The sequence below is a fragment of the Syngnathus floridae genome, chromosome 5, assembly GCF_059516105.1.
Source record: "Syngnathus floridae isolate MCC-2025c chromosome 5, RoL_Sflo_1.0, whole genome shotgun sequence".
Taxonomy (NCBI): domain Eukaryota; kingdom Metazoa; phylum Chordata; class Actinopteri; order Syngnathiformes; family Syngnathidae; genus Syngnathus; species Syngnathus floridae.
The window spans coordinates 10,877,850-10,903,735 of record NC_142417.1 but is presented as its reverse complement, the minus strand read 5'-3'; the positions used below and the strand labels follow the sequence as shown (position 1 = coordinate 10,903,735).

Below are 25,886 nucleotides of genomic sequence, written 5' to 3'. Positions count from 1 at the left end.
AGACGTGACATCTTCAGCTTTCTTGATGTCAGTGATAGGACAGCTCACTTGTAGATCGGGCATGTTGCCAGCCAGCTCTCTCTGGGTCTTGAATGTTGTCTCTGAACAGAGGCCAATGACACAGATGACATTCAGGGAAACCCATCACCTGTTGCGTAAGGATGGGATAATCATACGGACGGGGGACTCACGACCGTGTGTGTGTGTGTGTGTGTGTGCATGCGTGCGTGTGTGTGCGTGTGACTTGTCAGGGCAGCAGTCAGTGCTAAGCCTTGAAATCCACCCTAGTGACAGAGATGATCAGCATCAGCAGCCCATCATCAGGCCAGATCATGTCCACAGCGAGGGTCATGCCAGCCACTGACACCACCACACTGTCCACTTGGAACATGTAGAAATGCGGCATCCTTCTAACAACGTTCAAGTCAATTTGTGCGTCTAAAATCCATTTCTTCCCGCAAGAGCTTTATTGACGCACAAGAAATATAAAAGTTGTTAGCCTCAGGTACAAACACTACTTAATTGTAACCCCAATGAAAAAGGCGTGTTTCAATCAGAGAGGGAATTTGCTGTAAAATTTATGTAAATGCATGAGTGAGGCTTGTATTAGTTGTAGGCTACACCTGTGCTTGTCAAGGTACTCAAGTATGCCGGATAATTGGCTGTTGATTGCTGCCATTAACATCTGACGGCTAAGTGCATCTAATTCCCGTTCCATTTTCATGGTTCAATTTGATGTCGCCACCCACTCGTTCCTTCATAGGTGATTAGCTTTGCTGATAGTCCCCCCCCCCCTCCTTTTTTTTAATGATATAAGCACAATATGAAGAAAGAGCCATAACAGTGTAATTGACACATTTCCCTAATTGATATTTTTTGTAGTGAGCAGTAAAAGAAAATATGGGTAGTGTCATTCATCCTCATGTTTTCATTTTTAATGCTCAAATAAAATGATTGGTGCCAAAGGATGCAATATCTCTGTCTCTTGCAATGATGCAATAGCATGTTAATCCTTTTATTTACTGTATCTCCAGAATGTACTAAAGGTTTTTTTGTAACAAAGATTCCCTTTTTAACTCTTTGTCTTGCCACTTTAGCCTTAGACAAAATTGGCGCTCGCTGTTTGTTTGCATCTCTACAGCATCACCACCTCAGGGCGCCGAGACGAGGCATCCCTTTGAGTTTTAATCTCCTCGTCTGCCTGCAGCCTTGCGGCTATTTCATTTTAGTTTTAATATGTGTATTTGACATTATCTTCATTTAGACCTCCTTCCTCTGTCCCCCCCACCACATCTTTAATTTAATTGATGCCTTTGCCTTATGTTGTTTGTTTTGTCCTTAGTGATCAGATTGGGCAACCACCAGCATTCTATTGCATATGAATGGCTTGTTTTTAAATGGCCTTCACTTTTGTATCTTATTCAAAAATGTTTTTATACCTTCACCTTATATTCTGCGATTTCTTTTTTTTTTTTTTTTTTTTTCTTTACACTGTTTTTCTCTACCTCATCATTCATTCAGGTTCTACTACTACTCCTTCTACTGCTTTACTTGGTTTTGCACCTTACTCAAAGTGCTTTTACAGTCACCTTGTAATGCGTGTTTTAATTTTCATTTCACTACGTCTGTCTTGTCCTCACCCTCATCCTTCATTCATTAGGGTACATGTATTTCTTCTTCTACCACACCCTACTAGTACTTCATTAGCTTTTGCACTTAACATGCTTACTGTCAAAAGGCCTATGTAACTTTTATTTGATTTTTATTTTATCCAGTTTTTCTTTTCCTCACCATTGTCATTCATTCAGGTACCACTACTCCTACAATATTTCAACTGATTTTGCACCTCGCTCAAAACTTTTGCTGCCACCTTTTAATTTGTATTTTTTATTTTACTATTATATTTTTCTCTCCATCATCCTATATGCAAGTTCTACTACCAATCTTTCACTTGCTTTTGTGCCTTACTCAAAGCACTTTACACTACCAATCTTATTTTAATTTACATGGCTTGCCTTTATCCTTAATTTCCATCATATCAACTCATTCACGTACTTCACACACGCGCGCACACACAAACACGGTACAATTATAACATTTATTATTTATTTATTTATTTATTTATTTATTTATTTATTTATTTATTTATTAGTATTAGTTATTTTGTTCGCTTTATTGGCCGACAGCCAAATTCTTTTGCTTCAAATAACACGTAGTTGTTGTTCTTTGTCTTGAGCCGCTCCAAGATGAACTCGACCGTTCTGGCAAATGGTGCGTCTGCCATCTGCAGGCTCTTAGTGGAACAGCAATAATGAGGGGATGGTTACCATTACAGAGCTTTAAGACACACACTAAACACACTAATGTATATATATACTATATATATATACTATATATACATATATATATATATTATATATATTATAGACATATATATATATATGTATGTGTATACATATGTATGTGTATATATGTGTATATATATTATAGACATATATATATGTATGTGTATACATATGTATGTGTATATATGTGTATATATATATATGTGTATATATATATATGTATGTGTATATATATATATATATATATATATATATATATATATATATATATATATATATATATATATATGTATATGTATGTGTGTGTGTATATATATATGTATATATATATATATATATGTAATCAAACGATTCTTTTTTAGTACAATCTCATACGTTATGTGATTTCTTGCCTCAGACTTTACGAAACATTCAAGAATCAACAAGGCCTAAACGAGCCATCTTCCTTAATGTGCATTACATCTCAAAGAAACTACAGACCTGATGCATTAATTAAATATTACTGGCCTCAACTACAAGCTCAATAATGTGTAGATGATTCCGAGACAAAACAGCAGGCCTTTTTGTATCCTTGAACAGCTTCAGTCAAAACGATCAAATCTCCAAATCTAGCCACTGGTCTGTGCAACTAATTAACTTCCGCCCCCCAAATTTGAATTTAAATTAGCAATTGCCAGATATCATCAGGGGATAGATAACACCCCACAAAGAAGTTTATGACGAAAAAGAAAAAGAGGATGAGTATTAGGGAAAGCAATCGGAGAAGTAAGGAGGGCTTAAAACGAGGGGATATCTCCAATGACAATTTGCTGAACACTTGTCAGCAGTAATGAAATGTTTGCAGAGGGGTTGCTATTTGTGGCCCCTAGATTGGATGCTGCTGCTCCACTGCCCCCACTAACAATTATATCCTATGCATAATTTCCCTGCCATCTATTCAATTGTGGGAAGCAGAGTGCAGATGTACCTACAACTGTCCAAGCCACTGAATAATGCAACAATAATGAGCATTAACAGTAGGTGTGATTGATATGTGACAGAAGTAATGCCTCACACAGTATAAGTAAGGGAAAACACTATGTTCTTTTATTGTTTCTAAATGACATAGCGCATTAATCACAGTAAAGACAAACTGACCGTCCCTGCATATTATAGTTGAGCAAGCTTAAGTTTAAAATTAGATGCAAGGTATTTTTTCTCTGTTCAGCCATTCAGCGCTATTGCACAGGAAGCAGAGTAATAAAGCTTTAAAGAACAAGAGTTACAAATGTGGTTGGTGTATCATTATTTATACAATAGCTGCTTTGTAAGATTTTTCCAGTATGTTAAACATGAACCCAATTAGTAATAATGCAACCTGTAAGTTGATTTTCCTGTGGATGTTTTTTCAGGAATCGATTACAGATTGCGAAAAAGACTATGTCAGGTTCTCGGGCAACTGTAGACTGAAACCGTACTTTAGTTCACATAAAAGTAACAGTCAGGTCTCAAACTGGACTACACTCTGCCAATTTATTGAAGGAACATACATGTTTTGTGCAAAATAAATCAAAAGAATGACGCAAAGTAAAGTGTTTTGCATCGTTTGGCAGGGTCACTTACTGGCCTGATGCAGGTGGTGACTCTTTGTAACGACTAAAATTGTGCAGACCACTCAATGTCTTCATGCAGAAGGGTTCAACCAATCACACCCCACCCCTCTCCCGTGCCCATGGGACAAACAATATACACAAACGGCACAGAGCATGAACTGAAAGGCAGTAAACAAGTGAACAGTGATGATTATTTGCTCTCTCTACCTAATGTGTATTCTGCTGTCAGCTCATTAACTGTAGGTCAAGTAATGGCTTAGCAAAACTATAATTACACATGGCACATCAGTGCACAGAAACTGAGCCATACAGTGGAAAATAAATAAGTGCACCAAAATGCCTGTCCCTTTCTTGAATGCGGAGGTAGAGAGCTGAGTTCAAATCAGGCGATAATGTTACTTTGCAGGCGTGCTGTAGATCAGAAATAAAATAGCTTTGTTCACTTAAATTAAGAAAACGCTTCACACCTCTCCCCCCTCTGCCAATGCAATTCTAAAGGAAGGCTTTGACCCCCACCAGAAGCGATCAAGTTGTGCAACTCACCAATGCAGCAGTCAGTGTAGACAGAACACTACTTCTACCAAAGAGGGACATTTGTTCAAATTCAACTGGATTAAAGTGACTGAGTTTTGGTAATCAGTAACATGGGAAACATGTGTTGAATATATAGTAGGCCCAGTGAGGAGCATGTGTGTGCGTGCGCACTTGCGCTGGTAAGGGGGCATGTCATTTATGTGGGAAACCAATTGTAAACTGTACAGGGCGCCCCAAATAAAGGCACTATTTTCAATATACAGTATCTTTAACGTCACCACTACCAGGTGTGCACAAGCCGACCCTGTAAATCCTCATCACCCAGAATTCCCAAGTCGTAACCACTCTGGAACCTCTGACATTTTTTTCTTGGGCAGCTTCTTTGCCTCACAAATAGGCATGATATGTATGTTTTGAACAGTGAGTTGAAGCATTACATGGAACTGTAGGATAACTATGTGGGCCCTTGTGTCCAAATGATCAATCGACACACTTTTTGGTTTCAGAGTGACCTTAAATAAGCTGCCATACAATTTGTTCCACTAACAGGAGAGAGTAGTAGGTTAATGGGAATTCACTGAATCTCATTGCCTGTTACAGTGCTTATAATATAGGATTTAATAGAACATAATTGAAACTACATTCCTCTCATTCTCAAGGGCAATAAAATGAGACGAGCACACACACTAATTCTGGTCCCTTTAAATAAGTTTATCATTTAGGTCTGAAGAGTTTTATCACTTATGTTGAATTTGTTTAACTGCTTACATATAAAAGTCCCAATACGTACACCCAAAAAGTGAAACATGAGTCGAGAGACAAAAAATCAAAATCAAAACCCAACTGACGTTTAAAGTTAACACGCTGCAAATTTTCCCCCGTAGCCGTTTTCCCACCACGGCTAAAACCTGGATTTGTCCACATCGGCACAGTAATATATATTCTGTAATCTTTGAGCGTCTGTGGCTATGTACAAGCTATACACACAACGAGCAGGCTGAGGGCCAGCTTTCAAAAGCTGTGCAGAGGGAGCAGTTGGTATGGGAAGGTTCCCAGTCTCCCGGCTCCTTCCCCCACAGTCTGCCCATACAGGTGGCTGTTCTGCTTCACTTGCGATCGTCGATGGTCTTAATGAATTCCACCGCCGCAGTGAACTGCATCCACCAATAGCACTCCTCCCCACTCAGCCGGCTGGCGTAGAAATTATTGATGTACTGAACGGTGGACAGCAGGCAAGGCGGGTTTGCCTGGAGGGGCGGAGACGCAGGGATGGGCCGACATTAGCGTGTGGGGAAAAAAAAAAAAAATCTCACGCTACACTGTTCAGGTTACAAATGCACATATGGAATGAAAGGTGAAATATTTTGGATGATGTTGAGGTTTCAAAAACAAGTCTATAACAAGTATGTGAATTGAAAGGACAAAAAGGAGGAGGATGAGGACTACATGAAAGACTCACCCTGATGAGGACAAAGACAAGCACAGGAACAAAGTCATCAGCTCCAGGGACAGAGTCTTCGTTAGCCAGACTGAGGAGGTTCATGATAGTGGAACACATGCGCAGTATACACTGGACTTTGTCTCTGGGTGTCTTGTAGGCATTGATGGTCTTGATCTCAGACTGCGCAGAGGGCCAGGGAGCCTCCTTCAAGTAAACCTAAAACCAAGGTACACACACACAGCTGAGCATCTCTGGTCAAGGAAAAACAGAAGTGATTAAAGCAACAACAAAAAACAAGCATACCTCTGGAATTTGAAGCGCTTTATGATTAGCAGTAACAACTTTAGACAGCCGTTGAATATGTTCATGGAAAAGCCTGTGTGGGTGGGGAAAATTCAGTTTTTAAAACATATCACTGTAGTCTGTTAGTCAGCAGCTTGATACACTGTAACATTACACTACAAAATACTACAATCCACTACAATAAAATTGAGTAAATTAAACAAAAATATTTTTTCAGTGTAACCTTGGGAGGTATTGTATTAGTTGATGAAGACTGTTTGTTTATTGTCCTGACTCAGTTGAGGATCACATCACATTTTATGGCTAATTTATGCAGAAATCCAGTTAATTCCAAAGGGTTCACATATTTGTTGCAAGTGTATAGACCATGGAGTTAGTCAGCGGCATGAAGTTGAATGAAGTGGCAAAATAATATTCTATAAATATCTTGATGCAGTCACAGAAATTACTCTGAAACACTGGTGCACGGCATCATGTCACAGGAGAAAGTGCAACTACTAACTGATCTCTGAGAATGTCTCCATCCTGGTTGGGGTAAAAGGCCAGCTTGAAGATGCGGTTCATAACGCTGCGCTCGATGGCCATCTGGGCATCCTGCAGCTGGTCCTCGCTCGCATACTGCCAAATGGCATCACGGGCCATGGCGCCGTACAAGTAGCGCAGAAAATCCTCCACCGCAGCAGTCTTGTCATCTGCTGCTGTGCACACTTGGAATGCTGAAAGGAAGGAGGGGGAAAAAGAGTGAGACTACTTTCTACAAATTCTTTTGCATAGTTTTTATACATCTTGTCAAATACAACAAATAAAAAATTTGCTAACTATTACAGAAAACCATAAAGTTACCCTTGATGAAGTCAAGCATCCTGGACTCCATGTGCTCCAGAAGGAGACGAACACATACAGTGGTAAAATAGCGGTTGGCTACCTCCTTGTCTCTCAGAACTCTCTGGAGGAGCCTCTCCAGATGGGCCTGTGAGGTCTGCAGGCCCTGCCGGCATCTCGTTAAATAGGCTATGTATGGAGCTCGCTTTCTGCAGCAAACGCAAAGAGTGGACTGTGTTTAATTAGTGACAAAAGAAATGAAAACTAAAAAGATGCTGCTAACCTGTAATCCTCTGCAATGGCAGCAAGCAGCTTCCGACAGGTACGGGGGTCGAAACGGGTGACGCAACGCGAAGTCTCCTGAATCTGGGCCATCTGGTTCTTATCCTGGAGGTTGATGGCCTCTGCTAACTGGACCTTTAGGAAGCACACGATCTCATTGTCTGGGAGGGAGGAAGGAATCATTAGAAATGCAACAAAGGTTACGTAACATCCTAGTTTATAATCTGATCACTGTGCAACGTCTGTGTGACAATGTGACTGGTGGGAATTTCTATGAAGACTTGTGGTTTTACCATGTTGGATTTGTCCTGAAATCTAATACCTTCAGGGTCCATGTGGTCAGGCAAACCATTTCTAGTGGTAGCCGAGGTCAGAATAGGCAGAGCCACTGAGTCTGCAGAACACAATGCCATCCGCAACTTTTTCTTGGCATCACTGGAAGTCAATGACAATCAGCGATTAATATTGTCTTTAAAAAGTATAGCTAATAGTGGTATACTTGCTGAATTGTGAATGTCATACCTAAAAGAAAACTTTGAACCATGCTGCTGAGCTGTCTGACTGGCTGAATCTGGGAGGTCATCAGTAGAAATGTTCTGCATAGGATCTTCTCTTGGAGAGTCATGAACACTTTCTTCAGCACAAAGATCTATCAAAATAAAAGATGCACTGTTAGTAGGTTTGTGAACTGTTGACCAAATTCGCAAAACTAAACAAATAATTTAGATGTTAATATAATTATGATCATGGGACAACAATGTAAGACTCTCTGCATATCATTATTAGAAGCGTTGCTGTTCACTCAATTGATCTTCACAGTTCCATTAAAATGTTTTGAGTGACTGGCCAAAATAATTAGTTCGTCTAACTTGACAAATTTACAACATGAATGTTCTAGGCTGTCATTTTATAATGTGAATAATCCTGTACATCCAAAATCCCGTGAATCCTGACCTCCAGCACCCTCATAAGCCGCTCCTGCTGTAGCTCCATCACTTGGGCTGATCCTCTTTATGTTTCGGTACTTGTCCAGGATGTCTTCCGCTGCTTGGACTTGGGTGCTTTGTCTGGGCAAAGGTTCTTCTAATGAATCAACCAACAGACAATTAGAACCCATTACAATTCAACCCAGCAAGGTAGATTTGATCCAACCACTTGTGAATTAGATCAACAAACCTTGCGGGATTCGCTCCGGAGCAATATCATCTTTCTCGTGCTTGTCTCGTTTCCGAAATGCAGCTATAGGAGCTGTGAAGAAGATTAGAATTGTTTGATTTGTATGGTGTGACAAAGAGTTCGATATGACTTGATGACAGGGTGACCGTGTGCCATCTATTAAATGCAGAAAGGCAGGGGGGGGGTCAACTGATGAAAAATCTCATTCCAGTTAAACTACCCAAAGAAGCAAAAGAATTCTAATTAAAATTGTGAATAAACCACCAGAATATCATTAAAGTCTACTGAAACTCATTATGGATAATTAGGTCTAGGAAGTTGAAATGTCTATGGGGGTTTATCCTATTAACACAAATGGTGAAAACAGGACAAACATTTTGAGGTAGAATCTAACATTTGATGACACCCATGGGAAACACTGGGTAAAAGTGTAACATAGCACATGTTGATATTCTGTATTGTCAACACAGTAGGTTGCAAAATAATACTATGGAGCCTGTAAGGAACGAGATGCATGGATGATGACATTGGGCGTTCAAAATGCACCATGTGACATCTACAACTCTCAAAGGCAACATTTACTAAGCAGCATGGCACGCAGCCCCAGTGGTAAAGCTAGCGCAATGGCGACAGCGTTACCTGGGACGTCACTCTCAGCCGTCCAATACAGCACTGTGAGGAACACAACAGACAGGGTTGGCCTTTCGCAGAAAGGCTGCCGCTCTGCAGGACAACCAACTGCGTTGCCAGGCAGAGCAGCAGAACAAACACATTGCACTCTGCACAGGTTGGCGGCAGGCTGGTGGTTCAGGCTCCAACGGCTCCGAACTTTACCATGTGTCACCCACTTTATGAATATCAATTTAATGTTTACTTAAGAAACACAATTATCTCAAAGACTAATGTGCAGTCACTCTGTGTGGGCGCAGCTCATTATTCCCCAGACAGATGCATGAGATATGGTGGTAGAGTAGAACTGCAACAAGAGATGTGCCATCTATCAGTGGTGATGACGGAGAGGTCCATCTAATGACCATTAGCTGCTGGATGACAGCACAGCTGGGAGAGCTAGCGGCGGCCACACAATCTACACAGCAAAAGCTCCTCTGATGAGTGATTAGCTCCGAACGCTCTATATAAATCTACGGCTACCGAGACGTGAGTGAAAAGGGACTGGACGTGTCCGTAAAGTAACTCTGACAAACAAAACATATCATTTTCCAACTGGAACGTCGGCAATATGTAACATCCATCATTCTTTCGCATGTTATAAATGGCTTTTCGGGCTGCTCTTTAAACTGTGAGATTTTCTGTCACTTGTGATTAGGAAAAGTTTCGTCAGGGACCGAGAAATGAAGGAGCCCTGAAAACAAACGTTACTTTGAAACGATGGCTGTTAAATTGAGCAAAGACGAGACCATTTCCTTACCTTTCGGGATGGCTGACACAAAACGCTTCTTCCACCATGGCCTGTTACGATCAGACTTCTCATCATCACTGTCTTTTCTGTCCTCAGCCTATTAAAGAAAATCACAGACATTTGCATGTTGCAATAATAATTTAGTGGGTAGTACAATTGATTTCAAAATCACACAGTATTACTGGCGAAAACATAAATGCAAGATTATTTATCGCCTTGTCACTGCAACAACAAGAATTGACATGCAACACAAGTCACAAAGCTGCAAATATAATAAACCTCCACAAGTCAAGCTGTGGTAACAACAATCTTCTTATTTTAAAAATAGAAGCGTAACTTTAACACCGACCATCTACTGTTATTGAAAGAGGAACATCCCAGATCCACAATGTACAGCATGTCACATGGATTGATAGTTACCTCTCCTTTCAAAGAGTCCTTGCTTGGCGACATGGATGGCCCTGCAGCAAAGGCCCCCGCCGAGTCACGCTCTTCAACTGCCACACGACGATTCAGGCCAGGGTCACTCGTAGGTCGACGGCCCGGGCAAACAATGTCAGAGCTGCGACTCCGAACCAGTCGGTCAGGGAAGGAGTGGCGCTGCTTGTTGTCAAACTCAGCCTGAGCCAAGCTGTGGGGCATGACGAAAGAGTGGCGTGTCTCCTGCCCGACGGCGCTGGCTTCGGGGATGGGGGGATCAGGGGGTGGGTGAGCAGGCCTGGCATAGTGCACCTTGGGCCTCACTATTGTCCCAGTGGTGGAACCTGGGACAGTAAAAGGCACGAAGGAAAAAAGTACAGGGAATATGATTTTGCAAGGCACTTCATTTGGTACACCTAATTTAATGAGATTAGATGAGATGATACTTTATTATAGGGCAATAGATGGATTTTGCAGTGTCCTTTCATTTAGACATGACATTCTAAGAGTGCTAAAGAAAGACAAACATGGGAACCGAGTAGGCCACCTGTTTCAAGGGTACACTCTCTGATCTCCTGAAAAGTTTCCAAAGACGGATTTTTTTCCCTCTATAAGCACAGTGGGACAAGGAGACCGTGCCAAAGTGCTTGGGGTGAGGTCCTTCAACCTGTCATTCCTTAACCTTGCCAGACATGCAACCACTACTATTCCTCTCAAAACCATCTTGTAACTAAAATGCAAAGCCTACACAATCTTGAACAAAATGCTCAACTTGCACCAAAAAAATGCTCTAAACACTTGGTATTAAAACGGTGGAGGGGAAGGAACAGCCTTACTTCCGGGGGGTTTTACTCAAGCTATGCTGAGGGCCCACTACATTTCTAACCCTGATTGTCTGTTGAGCAGTTTAGGAGTGCTATTTACCTTCTGCACAGGAGAGCGGATCGAACATGACCAATAGAGAATCAGTTTGTGAGGCTGGCGAAGTCAGATGCTGCGCTCCTGTAACAATAAAAGCACACATGAGTCATTAACAGCCATTTTAAATCTATCACTAATACACAAGTGCACATCCACTGTACAATGTTTCTCAGTAAAAATAGTACTGTTGAGATGTCAATATAAAGAAGCAGCAATTTAGACTGGCGACCACTGTAGAAGTGACAGCAATTGATGGTTCTGGCTGTTTTGGACTGTACTAATGACTTAGCAAGCCTAGTGGGGATGTGACACTCTCCTACCGTGGCCTGACTCTTCCCCATCTGGACTGGTTATAGAGTCCTTTCCTCCGAAGTCTGAGCTGCACTCTGAGCGCAAATCCTCTATCTTGTTGGGAATGTCCTCAGAGGTTGCACTGATACCTGCAGGGCAAAAAAAAAAAACACAAACTCTGCTGTTTTATGCTTAGGACAAAAGCAACATAGTAGCAGCATAATCTAATGGGAAATGTATTTGCGGTCAAAAGAAAGACAAAGGGATTTTTTTTCCCTCTTTAGACTACTTTAATTGCTCAGGTGGGAACCCAGTGGGAGCTCTAAAGTGGCAGTGTAAGCTCCCATGGGTTACAGAGCCAAGAATGATACAGACTGCATCCAACACATTCAATAGGCAGCGGTTAGATTAACAAGCACTTGCCAGCTAATTAGGCAGCTGTAGTTTACTTGGTAGAGGTCGCTGGTTCAAATTCCGGTCCCAACTGCCTGCTGTAGGTGTCCTTGGGTAAGACACTTCACGCTAAAATGCCTCCAGGTCAGCATTGTAAATAAACTGTTCACAATTGCCTTACCTGGCTATCAATCAACGAATGGATGAGAAATAATTTGCATGGGGTCCATAAGAGTCATCAAACATGGACATGTATTATTTCAAGCATATCTGCAATTTTTTATTTGTGCGAGTGCGTATGAATAGAGTTTAGATTTTTACCTGAGACGACACTCAGGCCAGGAGTGCTTGGTCTCGAACTGACCTCCCGGACTTCTGTATCATCTGAGGTGCTACCAACCCCTGAGCAGCTCTCGAGCTCCTGCAGCCGTTCCTCCTGTTTGGAATCTGGGGCTTCTGTATAAATAAAAAATATAAAAAGTCTGAAAAGATCATTTTCGAAACGTACTTTTGTTGTAGTACAGTTAAGTCTCATTTCAACTACGGTGTAATCATAGAGCACATTTGCTGCTCCAGATAACATTGGTGATGGTTGCTGCGCAGTGGTCATTCTGTCATTTCCCTCTACCCCTTGCCTCTTGACTATTAGTGCCAAGTACACACATATGCATGGAATCAAAGAATATATTACCACGAGTGATAAGAGCCAAACAAAACCATAAAGCTAGTGAGGCCAATTCTTTGGCTGCCCAATGGAGCTGTTGGGTTGAGCCCAGAGGCTCCATATGAACAGCAGTAGTCATTTGCATGCTCGTTAGTAATAATGTGCTGGTGAAGTGGTCTACCGAGTGTAGTTTTCTGCTTCCAAACCATGAAACAAGCACAGCATTTGAGAAAAGGCCTCTGGTCGCGCTAATACTGAGCAGAGCAAGAGCAGAAACTGAATAAAAAGCAATCAAGAAACTCAAGCATGTCGTCTATCGCATCATTTTAAAAGGTGTACCATTCTAATGAACAAAACACTGTTTTTCCAAAGATTAAAATAAACTAAAAAATGCTGTTAAGTATAGATCTCATTCATAAAAAAATTAAATCATAGGATTTACAAAAAAAGAAGAGGATTTATAGTAATCTTTATTTCCTTTCCTTTTAAATGTCTTAAACTTGGATTTTTAAATGCTGTACTTTTAATTATATGAAGCACTTCGTGTTACCTTGTGTATGAAATGCTCTATATGAATACTTGCCTAATCACTTACTAACCACAAATACAGTATAGGTATGTATATGTTTGACTTATATTTGAACAACTGATACCCAAATGAGCTCACCAACATGAAATGATAAAATATACAGGAGTCTGGAATTGAAGCCATATAAATTGACTGAAGACAGCTGACTATTTATTGTCCTTGTGCTTCCCTTCCCACTGCTCCACCACAGGTGCAAACACACCTGGTGGACCCTCTAAGGAAACCCAGAGCTGCCTTTTATTGGCACACAAGGCTCTGCCCTGAAAGACAGGGAAGTGCATAAAAATATGATGACAGATGTGGACACACATTTTAGGTGTGGAACACACAGTGCAACCACACCTGGTGTCCCAACCCCCACTTAAAAGGCAGCCGAAACATGAATATGCATACAAATACGTGCATGGAAACACATATTAATGACTGTTGTGGGAGTGAAATGCTGGAATCATGAGAATGACCCAAGACAACAAAGAGTCAGTAGGTGACAGCCGGATGACCCCGGGACCCCACCTGAATCACTTGGCAGGACCTCCACACTCCATGCCTCGCTTGTGGTCTCTGAGATTGTGGAGCCGTAGGGGTCCAGCAGCACTGAGCCTGATCCTGGGAGGCACAGCAGGCTGCCGAGCATGTTCTCTGCAGCTGCCCCTAAAAACAAAGGGAGAAAAGACTGAACCTCCTCCTGTACCTAAAGTCACCTTCATTGTCAAAGCCGATTTTTTTTTTCGCCTTAAGTTTTTTAACGTAAACCCTCACCAAAAGGAAACATGATCTGGAAGTGTCGAGCTCTGCATATACAGAGAGTTGGGGTTCAAATACTGGGGCCGGACAGATTTAATCGGCCAGCTATTGAATTCAATGAATTACACAAAGCAAAGTTCTTTTCTTTAAACTATATTTACAGTTGACTGAATAACAGGAATCCTCATTTAAGGACACCCATTGAAATACATTGGAGAGGAAATAATATTTAATTCATGCAATGTAATTTGGGGAATTAATTGGGCGGTTAATCTGTAATCAGTATTTTATTCGGCCAATAATCAGTATTGGCCTGGAAACAAAATCCATATAAATCAGGCCCTATCCAATACTGTACATTTTATACTTAGAAAAGTAGGATTATAAACTCTGCTCCCAGGTTAGCGGTAATTAGGAACGTATCACTTGGCCTGGCCTTCCGGGCCTCAACTTTGAACCGTTGATTACACTCACATTCCTCATAAACAAATTAGGGTCCTGCATACCGGCCACTTCCAATTTAAAAAGGCGGAAGAACACAGAGGCGTGGCAAATACTAAGCAGGTGTGCAGAAGTCAGTGTTCTCGGCACAAGACACCCATTGATAGCCACTCACCGAGGTCCATCGTGCTTCCACTTAATGATGCACATGCATCATGAGCAAGCGAATACGCCAGTTATGTTGTGATGGGAGAGTTCTATCCCACTGTCCATGTTTACAATGTTCAAGAGAGCTTGTCTTTCAGGTGGATGATTAAATGAGTGGCACAACAAGAAGCGAAACAATTAGAATTTCTGCCTCATTATCATGGTAATCTTATCAGTGGGATAATGAGGTATTAATGGATATTTAATGTGCATCTCATAACCCAATCCCTTGGAGAAAACACATAAGGAAATCGCTGTAAATTCACTTAATGACGGAAAAGTCCCCCAACGCCATATTCCGAAGAATGAAAAATGGCGCATGCAAATGAGAAGGAACCAAGGTCAATAAGACTGCAGGGACCAAATGAATGTCAGAGAGAGAGGAAGACGGAGAGAAAGAGAGCTCGGTAAAAGAAAAACTCTGGCAGGCAAAGACGGAGATATGAACACCATACGTATTTAATAGTCCAAGCTAAAATTCCTGTAATAATTTAAGGAATAATGGAAGCTATGATTCAAGATTGTCATTTCACAAACGTGCCAGAAGGTGGTGACATTTTCCTGAAGTTACCGTACAATAGAGACAAAAAAATCATCCTAAAGATAAAAGCAGAAGAGAAAGCGGAAAGAAATTACTCACAAGTAACAAATTCTGGCTATACCTGCTATTTCCTGCAGCCGATCTTCATCCATGTTGGGGTCAAAGTCACTGCCGAGCACATCAGTGCTCCAGGTCTCACTAACAGTCTCAGAAATGTCTCGATCCTCTGTTAGGCCCATCATGTCTCTGATTTCAAACTTGCGCAGTTTATCATCCAAGTTGTCTTGAGTGGTGGCTGATTGAGACCCACCACAATGTTATTTCCACACATTGCACACACTTTCCCTTGAACATATTATTATCTTTCATTTGTTTGTCAGCATAACACTCATAAAAATAAACTTTTTTCTTTGACAAAAATGACAAGAGAGGAAAAAGTGTGTTCTACAGACAGAAAGATACTGAGACTTCTGCATGTTTTAGAAATTTAAGTTTAGGGTTAGGAATGATGGGGTTAAAAGGTTAAAAATGCATTTTTAACTACACGCACCTTGTTCATGCTCCAAAAGTTGGAGAGCCTCCACCCCATTACTTCCTGAGGGTCCAGCACCCAGTTCAGAAACAGACTCTCCCTCGAGGTCAAGAGATGACACGGAATTAGAACGATTAGATGGACCTGAGGAACACATGTAAAAGAATAACTTGATGTCCACTTTTGAGAATGGCTTGATTCTATGTACACCAATATGACACCAAACAACTATACATTACACATCACTGTCATAGGATGTTTTTAATTTTAGTTAATTGAACTGTAACGTTAACCTAATATCTACAAGAACTTGGTGGAAAAGTTGGCCATGGATATTTTTAGGCACAGACATGTGCAGTGGCATGTTAGCTTTTTTTGGTGAAATAAAAATATCTTTGCAGACTGTGCAATAAATATTGGCCGCCATCTGGCCCCTCTCTATGACTATATAGTTTCTTTATTTGACTTTGAAGACAGAAAACGAACCCTCAGAGATGCCTTCCAAGTTGTCACTGCAGAGTGAAAAGCGCAGCGTTTTGTCTGGTTTGCCATGCAGCTTTGTGTCGTCTGCATGGCTGTCGCCTTGGGCAGCATCAGCCATCTGCAAGTTCAAAACCTACAGTGGACAACACAATGGAGAGTATTGATTACAAATAAGGGTCTGCATGAGACATTAATAATGATGATGACCATTAGAATCGTAAAATGTATGAGATAACCACACTTCCACTCGTTTTATTTATAACATCATTACTTCTACTTCAATTAAATGCATTAATTGAAGTCGCATTACCTCATTCTCTGACATCATTCCAGGGACAGTCTGAGGACCATTTCCAAATGATATTACAAGCACCTCTTCTGGCATTAGCTCCTGCAACGACTCCTGGGAGCTAGTCTCTGCTTCCCCCTCCTGGGCTAAGTTGGTACGGCTACGGCTTCGAGCAGCTGCTGTTCGGGCGTTGGGGGAGGAAAATGTAAAAGATTACAATCAGCTAATATTCTAAAACATTTACGTGCAATGTCTAATTTATTTTCTAAATGAAGTGCATTTTCAAAATAAATTGTCTTTGGACTAGTTGAATTTATTTTGTAAACAGGCAATAGTCTATAATTATGAACTAACACGGTGTTAATATATGTAAGAACCTGCTCATTGAAGGTCTGAGCTAAAATAACATTCAAGTGTGCATGGGTGGAGCTTTTTCAAGAGATAAAAATTGAGTTCTCTGACACAATAATGATATGAGCACATGCACATCAATTTGCATCCACACATACAACAAAGCATCTTGGCCCTGTATAAAATTGGGTTGGAGGAATATATCACTGTTTTCGTGCCTATTAGTATTATTGCCCTGATATTGGCGAAAGTTTTTCCCTTTTACAAAACAACAACTTATGCCACCAAAAATTGTTAGAAAACAACTGGCGTTTAGTCTTCCACTGTCAACATTTGCTGATATAGAAGGTACATGGGCAAAATAACCCGCAATACAGTACACTGTACAGTATGCTCTATGTGGGGTACAGTAGTGTGCCTTGAAGTCGAATTGTATTCCATTACTTCAGCACACGATTCTACCTGACATTGATCTACTGGATTGTGCAACTTTTCACAACCAATACTTCTAAATTGTGCAACTTTATTACAATCTTGGCCTAACTCATGGAGCAAATTGTTATGTGATGTAAAGCAAGCAGAGTGAAAGCACATGTACAAAAGCAGTGAGCAGTGTCAGCATCCTACAGTGATTGGTACATGCAGGGATGCTCTAAGAACAAACACAGTGAGAAAAAACACAAAATGGATAACTTCTATCTCTGATGCAACTGACATGTTACCCACCAAAAGGGGTTACTAATGGAATGTGAGCAGAGAGGGAGGTGGTTGTAGGGTCCCAAGATGCTATAGCAGCTAAATGTTGTCCTGGTCATTCAATGGCAGCACAAGAGGGAGGAGAAAGGCATAGGTAGGGATTGGGAGAAAGAATACAGAATACGTCTCACACTTCAATTTATAAAGTAATTTGAGTATTAAGACTTTGTGTATTACAATCATGTTTCATAAGCAAGTGCTCCATTTCTAATTAAGGCATTGCGTTATCATAATTTGTCTTGAAAATACTAATGAAAGTAGTTGAGGCATCTTTCCCACCCATTCCAATTAAAGTTGAGTTCATTTATATTTGGTAATTTAATTGGTTGTCATTTCTGTAATTGAGCCCCAATCCGGACCAAGCTAATTATCTTTATAACAAGATGGGAAGGAGCTCATTAACTTCCTATAAAAAACACGAGCCTCTAACTAGCCATCACTGCCCAGCTTGTTTATTTTGCTCCTCATTACAAACGATATTCTAATTGTTCCTCCAGTTCGCATTTAAACATGCGAGTGCAGAAATGGCCCACACACCTGCACATCAAGAATTTATATTATTTTATAATATTCAGCAGAGTCATAAATTCACTATCAAAGACAGAATCAGGCAGAGGAGATCAGTACCTATGGGGAGTCTGTTCTTCTTATTAGCAGGAGTGCTAGCAGGGGAGAGCTGAGGGGTGTTGGAAGGGGTAAGTTCCAGACTGTTGTTCTTCCCAGTTTGCGATTGGGGCACATTGGCCAACAGGGTTTCCAGGGCCATGTGCTCCTCCTCCCTAAGGTGGTCTCCAGCCATTACCCTACGCACAAAATCCACCTATGCATGAAGAGAATAACATTCTTTGTTGAGGTTTTCACATTCTGAACAAGCAGCATCACACAAAAATGGAGTAATTCTGAGCAGATGACATGGACATTAGCAACAGGTAGATGAACACAAGCTGAATAACAATGATTGATAACGGCAATTTGGATAACTTCCAATATTTTCCGGAGATACTTCTCTCCAACATTTCACCTCACACTCACCCAGAAGTTTTCGAGAATTAGTTATGTAATCACTGTCTTATGTCTATGTGTAACTTGGGCTGTATGTAGTCTTGTTTTCAGGGGTAAAAATAGGCTTTCCAACAAAATCCAAAGGGAAGAATTGTCATGAATGTTAAACATTTCTCTTCATTTGAACTAACTAAGATGGCTCGAGCCTCAGCCAAGCCAAGAGGAAAATCTAAATCATAGCAATTTCCAATTTTGGAACAACGCAGTCTGGCAGATAACATGAAGAAGTCATGAAATGTGATTTGATACTCCTCAGGACTCGTTTCCACTGTTCCACAGTCTAGTGATTGCATTTATATAACCTAAAATTTTAATCAAAAATATATCTGGAAAATATTCTGCAATGGCAACTTCGAATTACATTTTTGAATGACTTTCCTATGATGTGTTACGCATTGTGTATGCATAAATGATTTGGATTACGTTGCCATTGCAAGAACAGAACTCCCCCCTTAATTGGAACAATATAGTTGAAGACTTTCTGTTAGCAGCAACAAATTGTACCAATGCTATCAGCTGTTGATGTGTAACATAAACCGCAGTCCTGCTCAGGCCTTCGAGAAGGTTCATTGACGACATCGGTGGTGTTTCAACTGCTCTTCCACCAATCACGACATCCAGAAAAGCAGCAACACAACTCTGAAATAAATTTGTAGAAGATTATTTTTTAGGATTTTAAGAATTGTTTTTTTTTTGGAATAAAAATATAACTAAACGTAATATTTACTTTATCAAATTTGGACAAACAACTTTTTCGTCTAGGGTCTGCATCGTCATCCGCCATCGCCAGCTGCTGCAAAAGCTGGCCGACCTTGAAAAAAAAAAATCATGCAATATCCTGTATATGATATGACACCCTTGTGAAAACATAAGAGAAAAAAACTTGCCATGCCACTTACTTGCATTAAATTGAAGCGAGCCACTTCATTAATGGGGGCATCTGAGATGATACCATACTGTTCCGGATTAACAATTGCCGGACAAATGAAGCAGGTCAGCAGGAGGTCAGTACACATGGTACGCACCTCTCCCACTTCTAGACCTTCCACGCATGACAACGTCTTGTACATCTGCGACACAATCCATCGCAGGCTATGGGGGAAGCAATAGGTGTTCTGCTTCAAATACCCAATAAACTTGTTGACCAGAGCAACTAACTTTGCTTCATTGGTCTCAACAGCTGCCTGGACTCTTTGTTTGTAGCCCTCAGAGCCCTTCTCGCCAAAGCGCTCCTGCTGGACTCGAGTCAGGCGCTCAGTCACTTTGCATGGGTCTGTCTCCAGGTGGTCCTCATCTTCCACCAACAATTGCATAATAGGTTCGTGGAGGGTGGCTGTTAGGAAGAGTTTGGCTGAGTACAGGCCCTCGGAGAAGAGCTTGAACAGGATGCTGAAGGCACATGTGCCTCGTCGCAGTAGCCGCTGTGGGTTGTCACTCTCCTTTAGCTCAAACTCTACAAGGTACCGCAACACCTAGGAGTAGTCAAGAGAGAGGGAAGACAATTTGATTTTTGTTTGTGTAATGCGTAAACTGGTTATTAAGCTTGTGGGAATGTGTGGCAAACCTGTAGCAAGTAGCTCTCATCTTCCTGCATGATACAGTTGCCATAAAGTGAAGTGAAGACGGTTTGGATGACCCCTTGGGTGTGCTCCTGGTTCAGTCTTTCCCCTGCCACTAGGCATGATGCCACCAGTCTGGGGTTCTCCCTCAACCGGGCCAGGAATTCACCATAGATGGTCTCGTGGAAGCTGAGAGTCTTGTAGCCATCAACAAACTGCGTGTCCTCCAGCATTTTGGCATGTTGGCAGCATTCAGCTGGTGAGGCTTCCACACTGAAAGCAAAGTGAAAGACGAGGCTTCATGTTATTAAGAACCTCTCCTCTCGCTTCAAGAAAGTAGTTGACCATCAATCAATAGTTTGTCATATTTATACAAAGACGTGAAGATTCTCAAGTGTCATCTGACCTGGTGAGAATGAGCCGATCGAGATTGATCCGCTGTTGCTTGGCAATCCAGGCGGCCCGGTATAGCCTCTCGGCTGTCTTTAGGACATCACTATTGAGTCTTTGGATTAGCTGCTTCTCTGATGCCACATAAAGCCGCTCCTGCTTCAAGTGGTGGGCCAGAGTATGAATGTCTGGCTTCACCATCTTTACCAGCTCTCACAGGCTTTGAGGCAAGGAACTAATGTACTGAACAGAGAGGAGACAAAGAACAAATGAAGACTCTCATTGTTATTAACACAACTATACAGTGACTGATCTACTACATACATATGTAGTGCTTTAAATATATAATCTTGTATATTTTGTATGTTTCAGACACTTGGTATCGTAGGTATAATCGGTATAAAAAAAAACACTGTATGGAAACTTGCAACCCACCTTGTATACTGACTTCATTTAAATCAGTCATTTATTAGTCATTATTAGATAATCATACACCATAAACAAAAGCAACATTTATCTCAGTAATTTGACATATAATAACTTAGCACATTCAATCAACCTCAGGAGGTCACCATTTTCTCTTCCATCCTTTTTCTATGATCCTCATCCTCATTTGTGTCAACGCAGGAGAGCTGGAGCCCATCCCAACTTACAGCGATGTGGAAGAAAGAGATGGTACTAGTTGCCACTACTCACAAAAAAAATATGAACATGCAACACTGGAAGGCCTGAGAGAAGATTTGAACCTAGATTCTAGAGAGTGTCTGTGAGGCAAACATGCAAACCACCACTTCCACCACTAGCTCCTGACTGACACCATTTTCCACTTGATCCAAAATAAGAAATTTTGGTCATTTTCTTAACAATATTTGTTTTGTAAAAAAAAAAAAAAAAAAGACATAACAGTGCAAGCACATTTTTTTGCAAGCATCTGAAATCACAAGACAGTAGAATATGCTAATCACACTCTTTTCAAGCTATAGAAAGCCAAGGCAAACAAACCAAGCAGAAAAAGCATGAAAATTGAATGATTACTTGGGGAATCCTCTGCACAATAGTCTCTCTTTGCGGATGGTTAGTAACATAGTAAACACAGTTCATGCACTCTGGGGATTGGAATGAGACAAGACTGCTGGAAGCTACCTCATAAATGGAACGGCTGCAGGGCAGAGACAACGCCCGCAAGCTAATAGACAACCACAGCATTACAATTGATATGCTTGACAAATCAGATTGGTTATGCAGATTACATAATAAAGAAAGAAATACAAAATGATGAGCTATACATGGACTTACGTTGGAAGAAGAACGAGGTATGCTGACCTCACAAACGTGCATTTATAGATGCTGTTTGCAAATTTCATATAAAACAACATGTACATGTAGCATTGAAACTTGACTCTACTCCCTCAGGCTCCGAAACACACTTTGGTAATTTGGTGAAAGAGAACCGTGTGAATATTGTGTAGGAAAGAAATATTTAAGGACGAATTCAATGACTTACCTAACAATCCCAATTTGAGTCAGCACATTATACTATTCAAAGTCTTATACACAAAGAATATACAATGTCTTGTTTTGCAAGATGAACTATTTTGGGGAGGGGAAAACAACCCCTTGTCTGAATCTGCACAAATGCCTCACCCCTAAGAAGAGTACGAGGTGAGCACAGAGTTTGGCAGAGCCACTGTAGGAAGTGATCCAAGGCTTACACATTTTGTACTACTACTCTTTTTTTCGCCCCTGGTCATGTGCTCGGTTTCAAAATCGGTTAAGATAATGAAAATTGATGTGTGTGTATCCAGCTTCACATATGTCATGATTTTTATTCCATTCACATAGGATGTTCATGATGAACTTCCATGTCGGAAGTCATGAAGCAGCACATTCCTCACATACTTGAATCAAACTGAAAAACAAAATGGTATTAAGCAACTTGCTGGGAGGTGAACAGGCATTTATCAAAAGGCCTCCTGTGCAAGCGCCAATGCTAGTAGTATCATCTGGATTGAACTGTCTGGTGAGCCACTCGCTAGAGTACAGAGGAACTATAAAGCAGAAGAGAAACTACACAAGTGGGCAACTCAGGACCTCAAAGCTTCGTGACAATAATTCTGATTGAGGCAGCAAAGTCGATTAACTCAATAGGACCACCTCCAATATTATGCGTTATGCAAACATCACAACACCATTGTATTCCCCAAATTCATAAACACACAAAGTAGCAATACTCCAACATCCCCTTAGCACTTCCTTTTCAGATAAATCCTGACACTGCTCATAGTAAGCAAGCTACATAAGTAGCATCCACAAGCGCAGTAATGAGCAGAATACCGTGTTTAGACGAGTGAGGCCGCTAAGAACATACTATAGCTCAGTGGCCCGGTGGTAGAGTGTCCGCCCTGAGACTGGAAGGTTGTGGGTTCAAACCCCGGGCGGGTCATACCAAAGAGTGTAAAAATGGGACCAATTGCCTCCCTGCTTGGCACTCAGCATTAAGGGTTAGAATTGGAGGTTTAGATCAACAAATGATTCCCGGGCGCGATTACGCTGCTGCTCACTGCTCCCTTCGGGGATGGGTTAAATGCAGAGACAAATTTCACCACGCCCAGATGTGTGTGTGTGTGTGACAATCATTGGGTCTTTAACTTTTTTTTTTAACCTTTAGTAAAGAAATCTTTTGACTTGAAGACCTCGCCTCAACTGGAACAATAAGCAGACTGTGAGAAGATTTACGCGTATCATTGAAAGAGTAATATATCACAACCTGCTGCAGCTTATGAAGCAGCAAAATGGTAGCAGATGGGCTGATGCGAAGCTATCTTGGCTTGGATGATGCGTGGTTTGTGGGTTGCTGAGTGATGTGCATCATGTGTTCGTGTGTGCCTGAGAAAAATTAATGACAGAAATCTTTCTTGTACTGGCTCAGGAGGGAGGGGAGTAGGGAGGTAGGTAGGTAGTGAGGGAGGGGGATGGATGGAATGGACAACACAATTTCAAAACATTTGTCTACTTTATAATTGATGTCGTTTTGAAATTCTGCTAGGAAACCCTGCAAGTCTGACAATAGTTGGTGTTGCCCTAAACGGCACCTGTCAAGTTGAACATATCTGTATCATAATCTTATGTGAATTGAGCGGTACTCTACCTGAAACAAGCCACAATGGTTTTAGTCACTCAGATAGTTACACCATTAGTAGACAAGAACACAAATTTACAGAGGAAAGCAAACAAACCGGACGACCAGCGCTTAAAAACTTGACTCTTGCTGCATGAGTTTAGTAATGTATTTCCAAATGTGTTATTTTTAAAACACCAGTTATCTAGCTGCTATTACTATATATTGCATTATACATTAGCGTGACGAATCACCTTAAACTTGCTTTGCTGGTCAACTGAAGAAACGTGCACATGTACTGTGTTTATTTGCAGGCGATTCTAACATTACTTAAGCCAAAATGCATACATGAATTGACAGGAACATAAAAAACATGCATAAAACAACCTGAAATACTTCCACAAATACACTACAAAAACCTGTTACAAGCATCAGATAAGGATTTGTGCATGTTCAAATCTCAATACAGTCTGGAAATGCTTGACTCTGATATTTGCAGTCCTACACAACGAGAATAAATGCATTGTCAAATTTGACTGTCAGTCAAAGTTCAAGGTGTAAAATGACTGACTCTCAAGGGGTCCTGAAGTTTAGTGTAACTATAGGAGCTAGTAAATGTCATAATAAACCATAAATTTAGTATGTATTAAACGAGACGTTATAAAACACTTCAATTTCGTCTTGCTGCAAGTGCTTCACTGGAGTAGAATTTCTACTCCACTTTCTACTAAAATCAATGATTCTAGCACGTTTAACACACATTCATGTTCCAAATTAGTTATGTGCGTAATGCATTTACTACGATACCGCACTAGTCGAGTAGCTTGAAAACCAAAGCAACCAAGAATATTGTATTTGTGTTAAAGCACAGCTCAACATAACAGCATGTAAAGCAAGAAACTTACATTCATTGGGCTATCCACAAGCTTTTGGGGACATCGACAGAAGCCAAGCTATTATAGTGTTGCCACTCAAGGTGGTCTTACGTTCGCATTGATTTGGTGGAAGGACCCTCAGACAACAAACATTAGCCTGCCAACGTAGACCAAGTTAGGCTGCTAACCTGAGCTAGTCAAGTGCGGAAAGCTAACTATGAGCTAACCTCAGTTTGCTGCGTTAGCCTAGCTTAGGTTGCAAGCTAAACAGTGATCAATATAAGATCAACAAAAGATGCAACGAAAATCGGGCAACTCACCGAACTTAAAGGGTATGTGTTGATGTGTCACAGTACTACCAAACACAGCGGATCATGAGATTTATCAAGCTCGAGAAATTGTTTGTCTACGGTTGGCCGTCTCTCACTGGGTGCTGCAGGACCGAACTGTACTGTCATTTGCTGTCATCACGAGGAGAAGCCCGCAACGCGCATGCGCAATCTTTGTTAAAGGCAGAGTCCATAAACCTTAAAAAGCAAACCGCCCACGTTTTGACAATTACAGAATGACTTTCTTATCTACAAATTCTCGATAAAAATTTCGGTCACGCTCAGAGAATAGTTCAATACTGCGTTCGCGTCCTGAATTATTTTTTCATGTTTTATTGTATTTATGATATGAATTATTACATAAAGGTGACGAACAATATTGTCAGTAGTCTCGTTCCATCCAAATTCCACCTGGAGATTCACCTATGAACTGCAACAAAAGAAACTATTTGTTATGGTTGAATAATTATGTTGTCTTATTTGAGTCATTTATTTATTACTATTATTCGATTTCAACTCATAAATTGGATCATTGTAAATAAGTGGCAGTATAAATGTAGCCTCCTTTTACGCTATATTTATTTATTTTGTATTTAAACGCAGCTTTATTCAGAAAAACTGGCTACCTTACTGTAATACACGCATTGCTCCGCTAGATGGTAGTCTAAGGAAAACAACGCAAACCGTGGGCATCAGTAAGGCAAAACAAATAACAGTCAAGACTTTAGATCGGCAGCTGATTGGCCAAGTTATTTGAAATCCTGACAATTTCTGAGTCAAAAGATTTTTTTAAGATTTATGATAGACCTAAATTACTGTAACTGAGCATCATGCTACACTTCATTTGAAAAAAAATCATTAAAAAAAAAGAGAATTTACTGATTTTCTCCTACGAGTGTTTTTCACTTTGATGGAAGAAACAGAAAGAGAAAGTAACAGAAAAAATAGAAAAAACCAAAACGGATTTACATAGATCAATAAACTAAAACATGTTTATGTGAAATAAATACAAGTAA

The 25,886-nt window shown here is 40.7% G+C and overlaps 1 protein-coding gene across 3 annotated transcripts; it reads right to left on the bottom strand.

Annotated features, from left to right (window-relative positions):
* Positions 1-3,409: 3,409 nt before the first annotated feature.
* On the bottom strand, positions 3,410-25,017 carry gapvd1 (GTPase activating protein and VPS9 domains 1). Of its 3 annotated transcripts, XM_088376703.1 has the most exons (28): positions 24,862-25,017; positions 20,565-20,791; positions 20,164-20,431; positions 19,499-20,071; positions 19,327-19,410; positions 19,104-19,238; positions 18,165-18,357; positions 17,508-17,588; positions 16,452-16,606; positions 16,145-16,274; positions 15,677-15,802; positions 15,248-15,421; positions 13,707-13,844; positions 12,262-12,396; positions 11,577-11,696; positions 11,260-11,337; positions 10,336-10,679; positions 9,925-10,012; positions 8,496-8,567; positions 8,274-8,402; positions 7,842-7,968; positions 7,642-7,754; positions 7,321-7,480; positions 7,059-7,246; positions 6,718-6,931; positions 6,216-6,288; positions 5,931-6,128; positions 3,410-5,718 (listed from the first exon to the last, which is right to left on the bottom strand). In XM_088376703.1, exons 2-28 carry the CDS (start codon positions 20,747-20,749, stop codon positions 5,578-5,580), a joined length of 4,422 nt encoding a protein of 1,473 aa, XP_088232829.1. In that variant the 5' UTR covers positions 20,750-20,791; positions 24,862-25,017; the 3' UTR covers positions 3,410-5,577. The 3 variants fall into 3 exon arrangements, with proteins under 3 accessions (XP_088232829.1, XP_088232830.1, XP_088232831.1); XM_088376704.1 differs by lacking the exon at positions 17,508-17,588 and having other exon boundaries at positions 16,452-16,609; XM_088376705.1 differs by lacking the exon at positions 17,508-17,588.
* Positions 25,018-25,886: the final 869 nt, after the last annotated feature.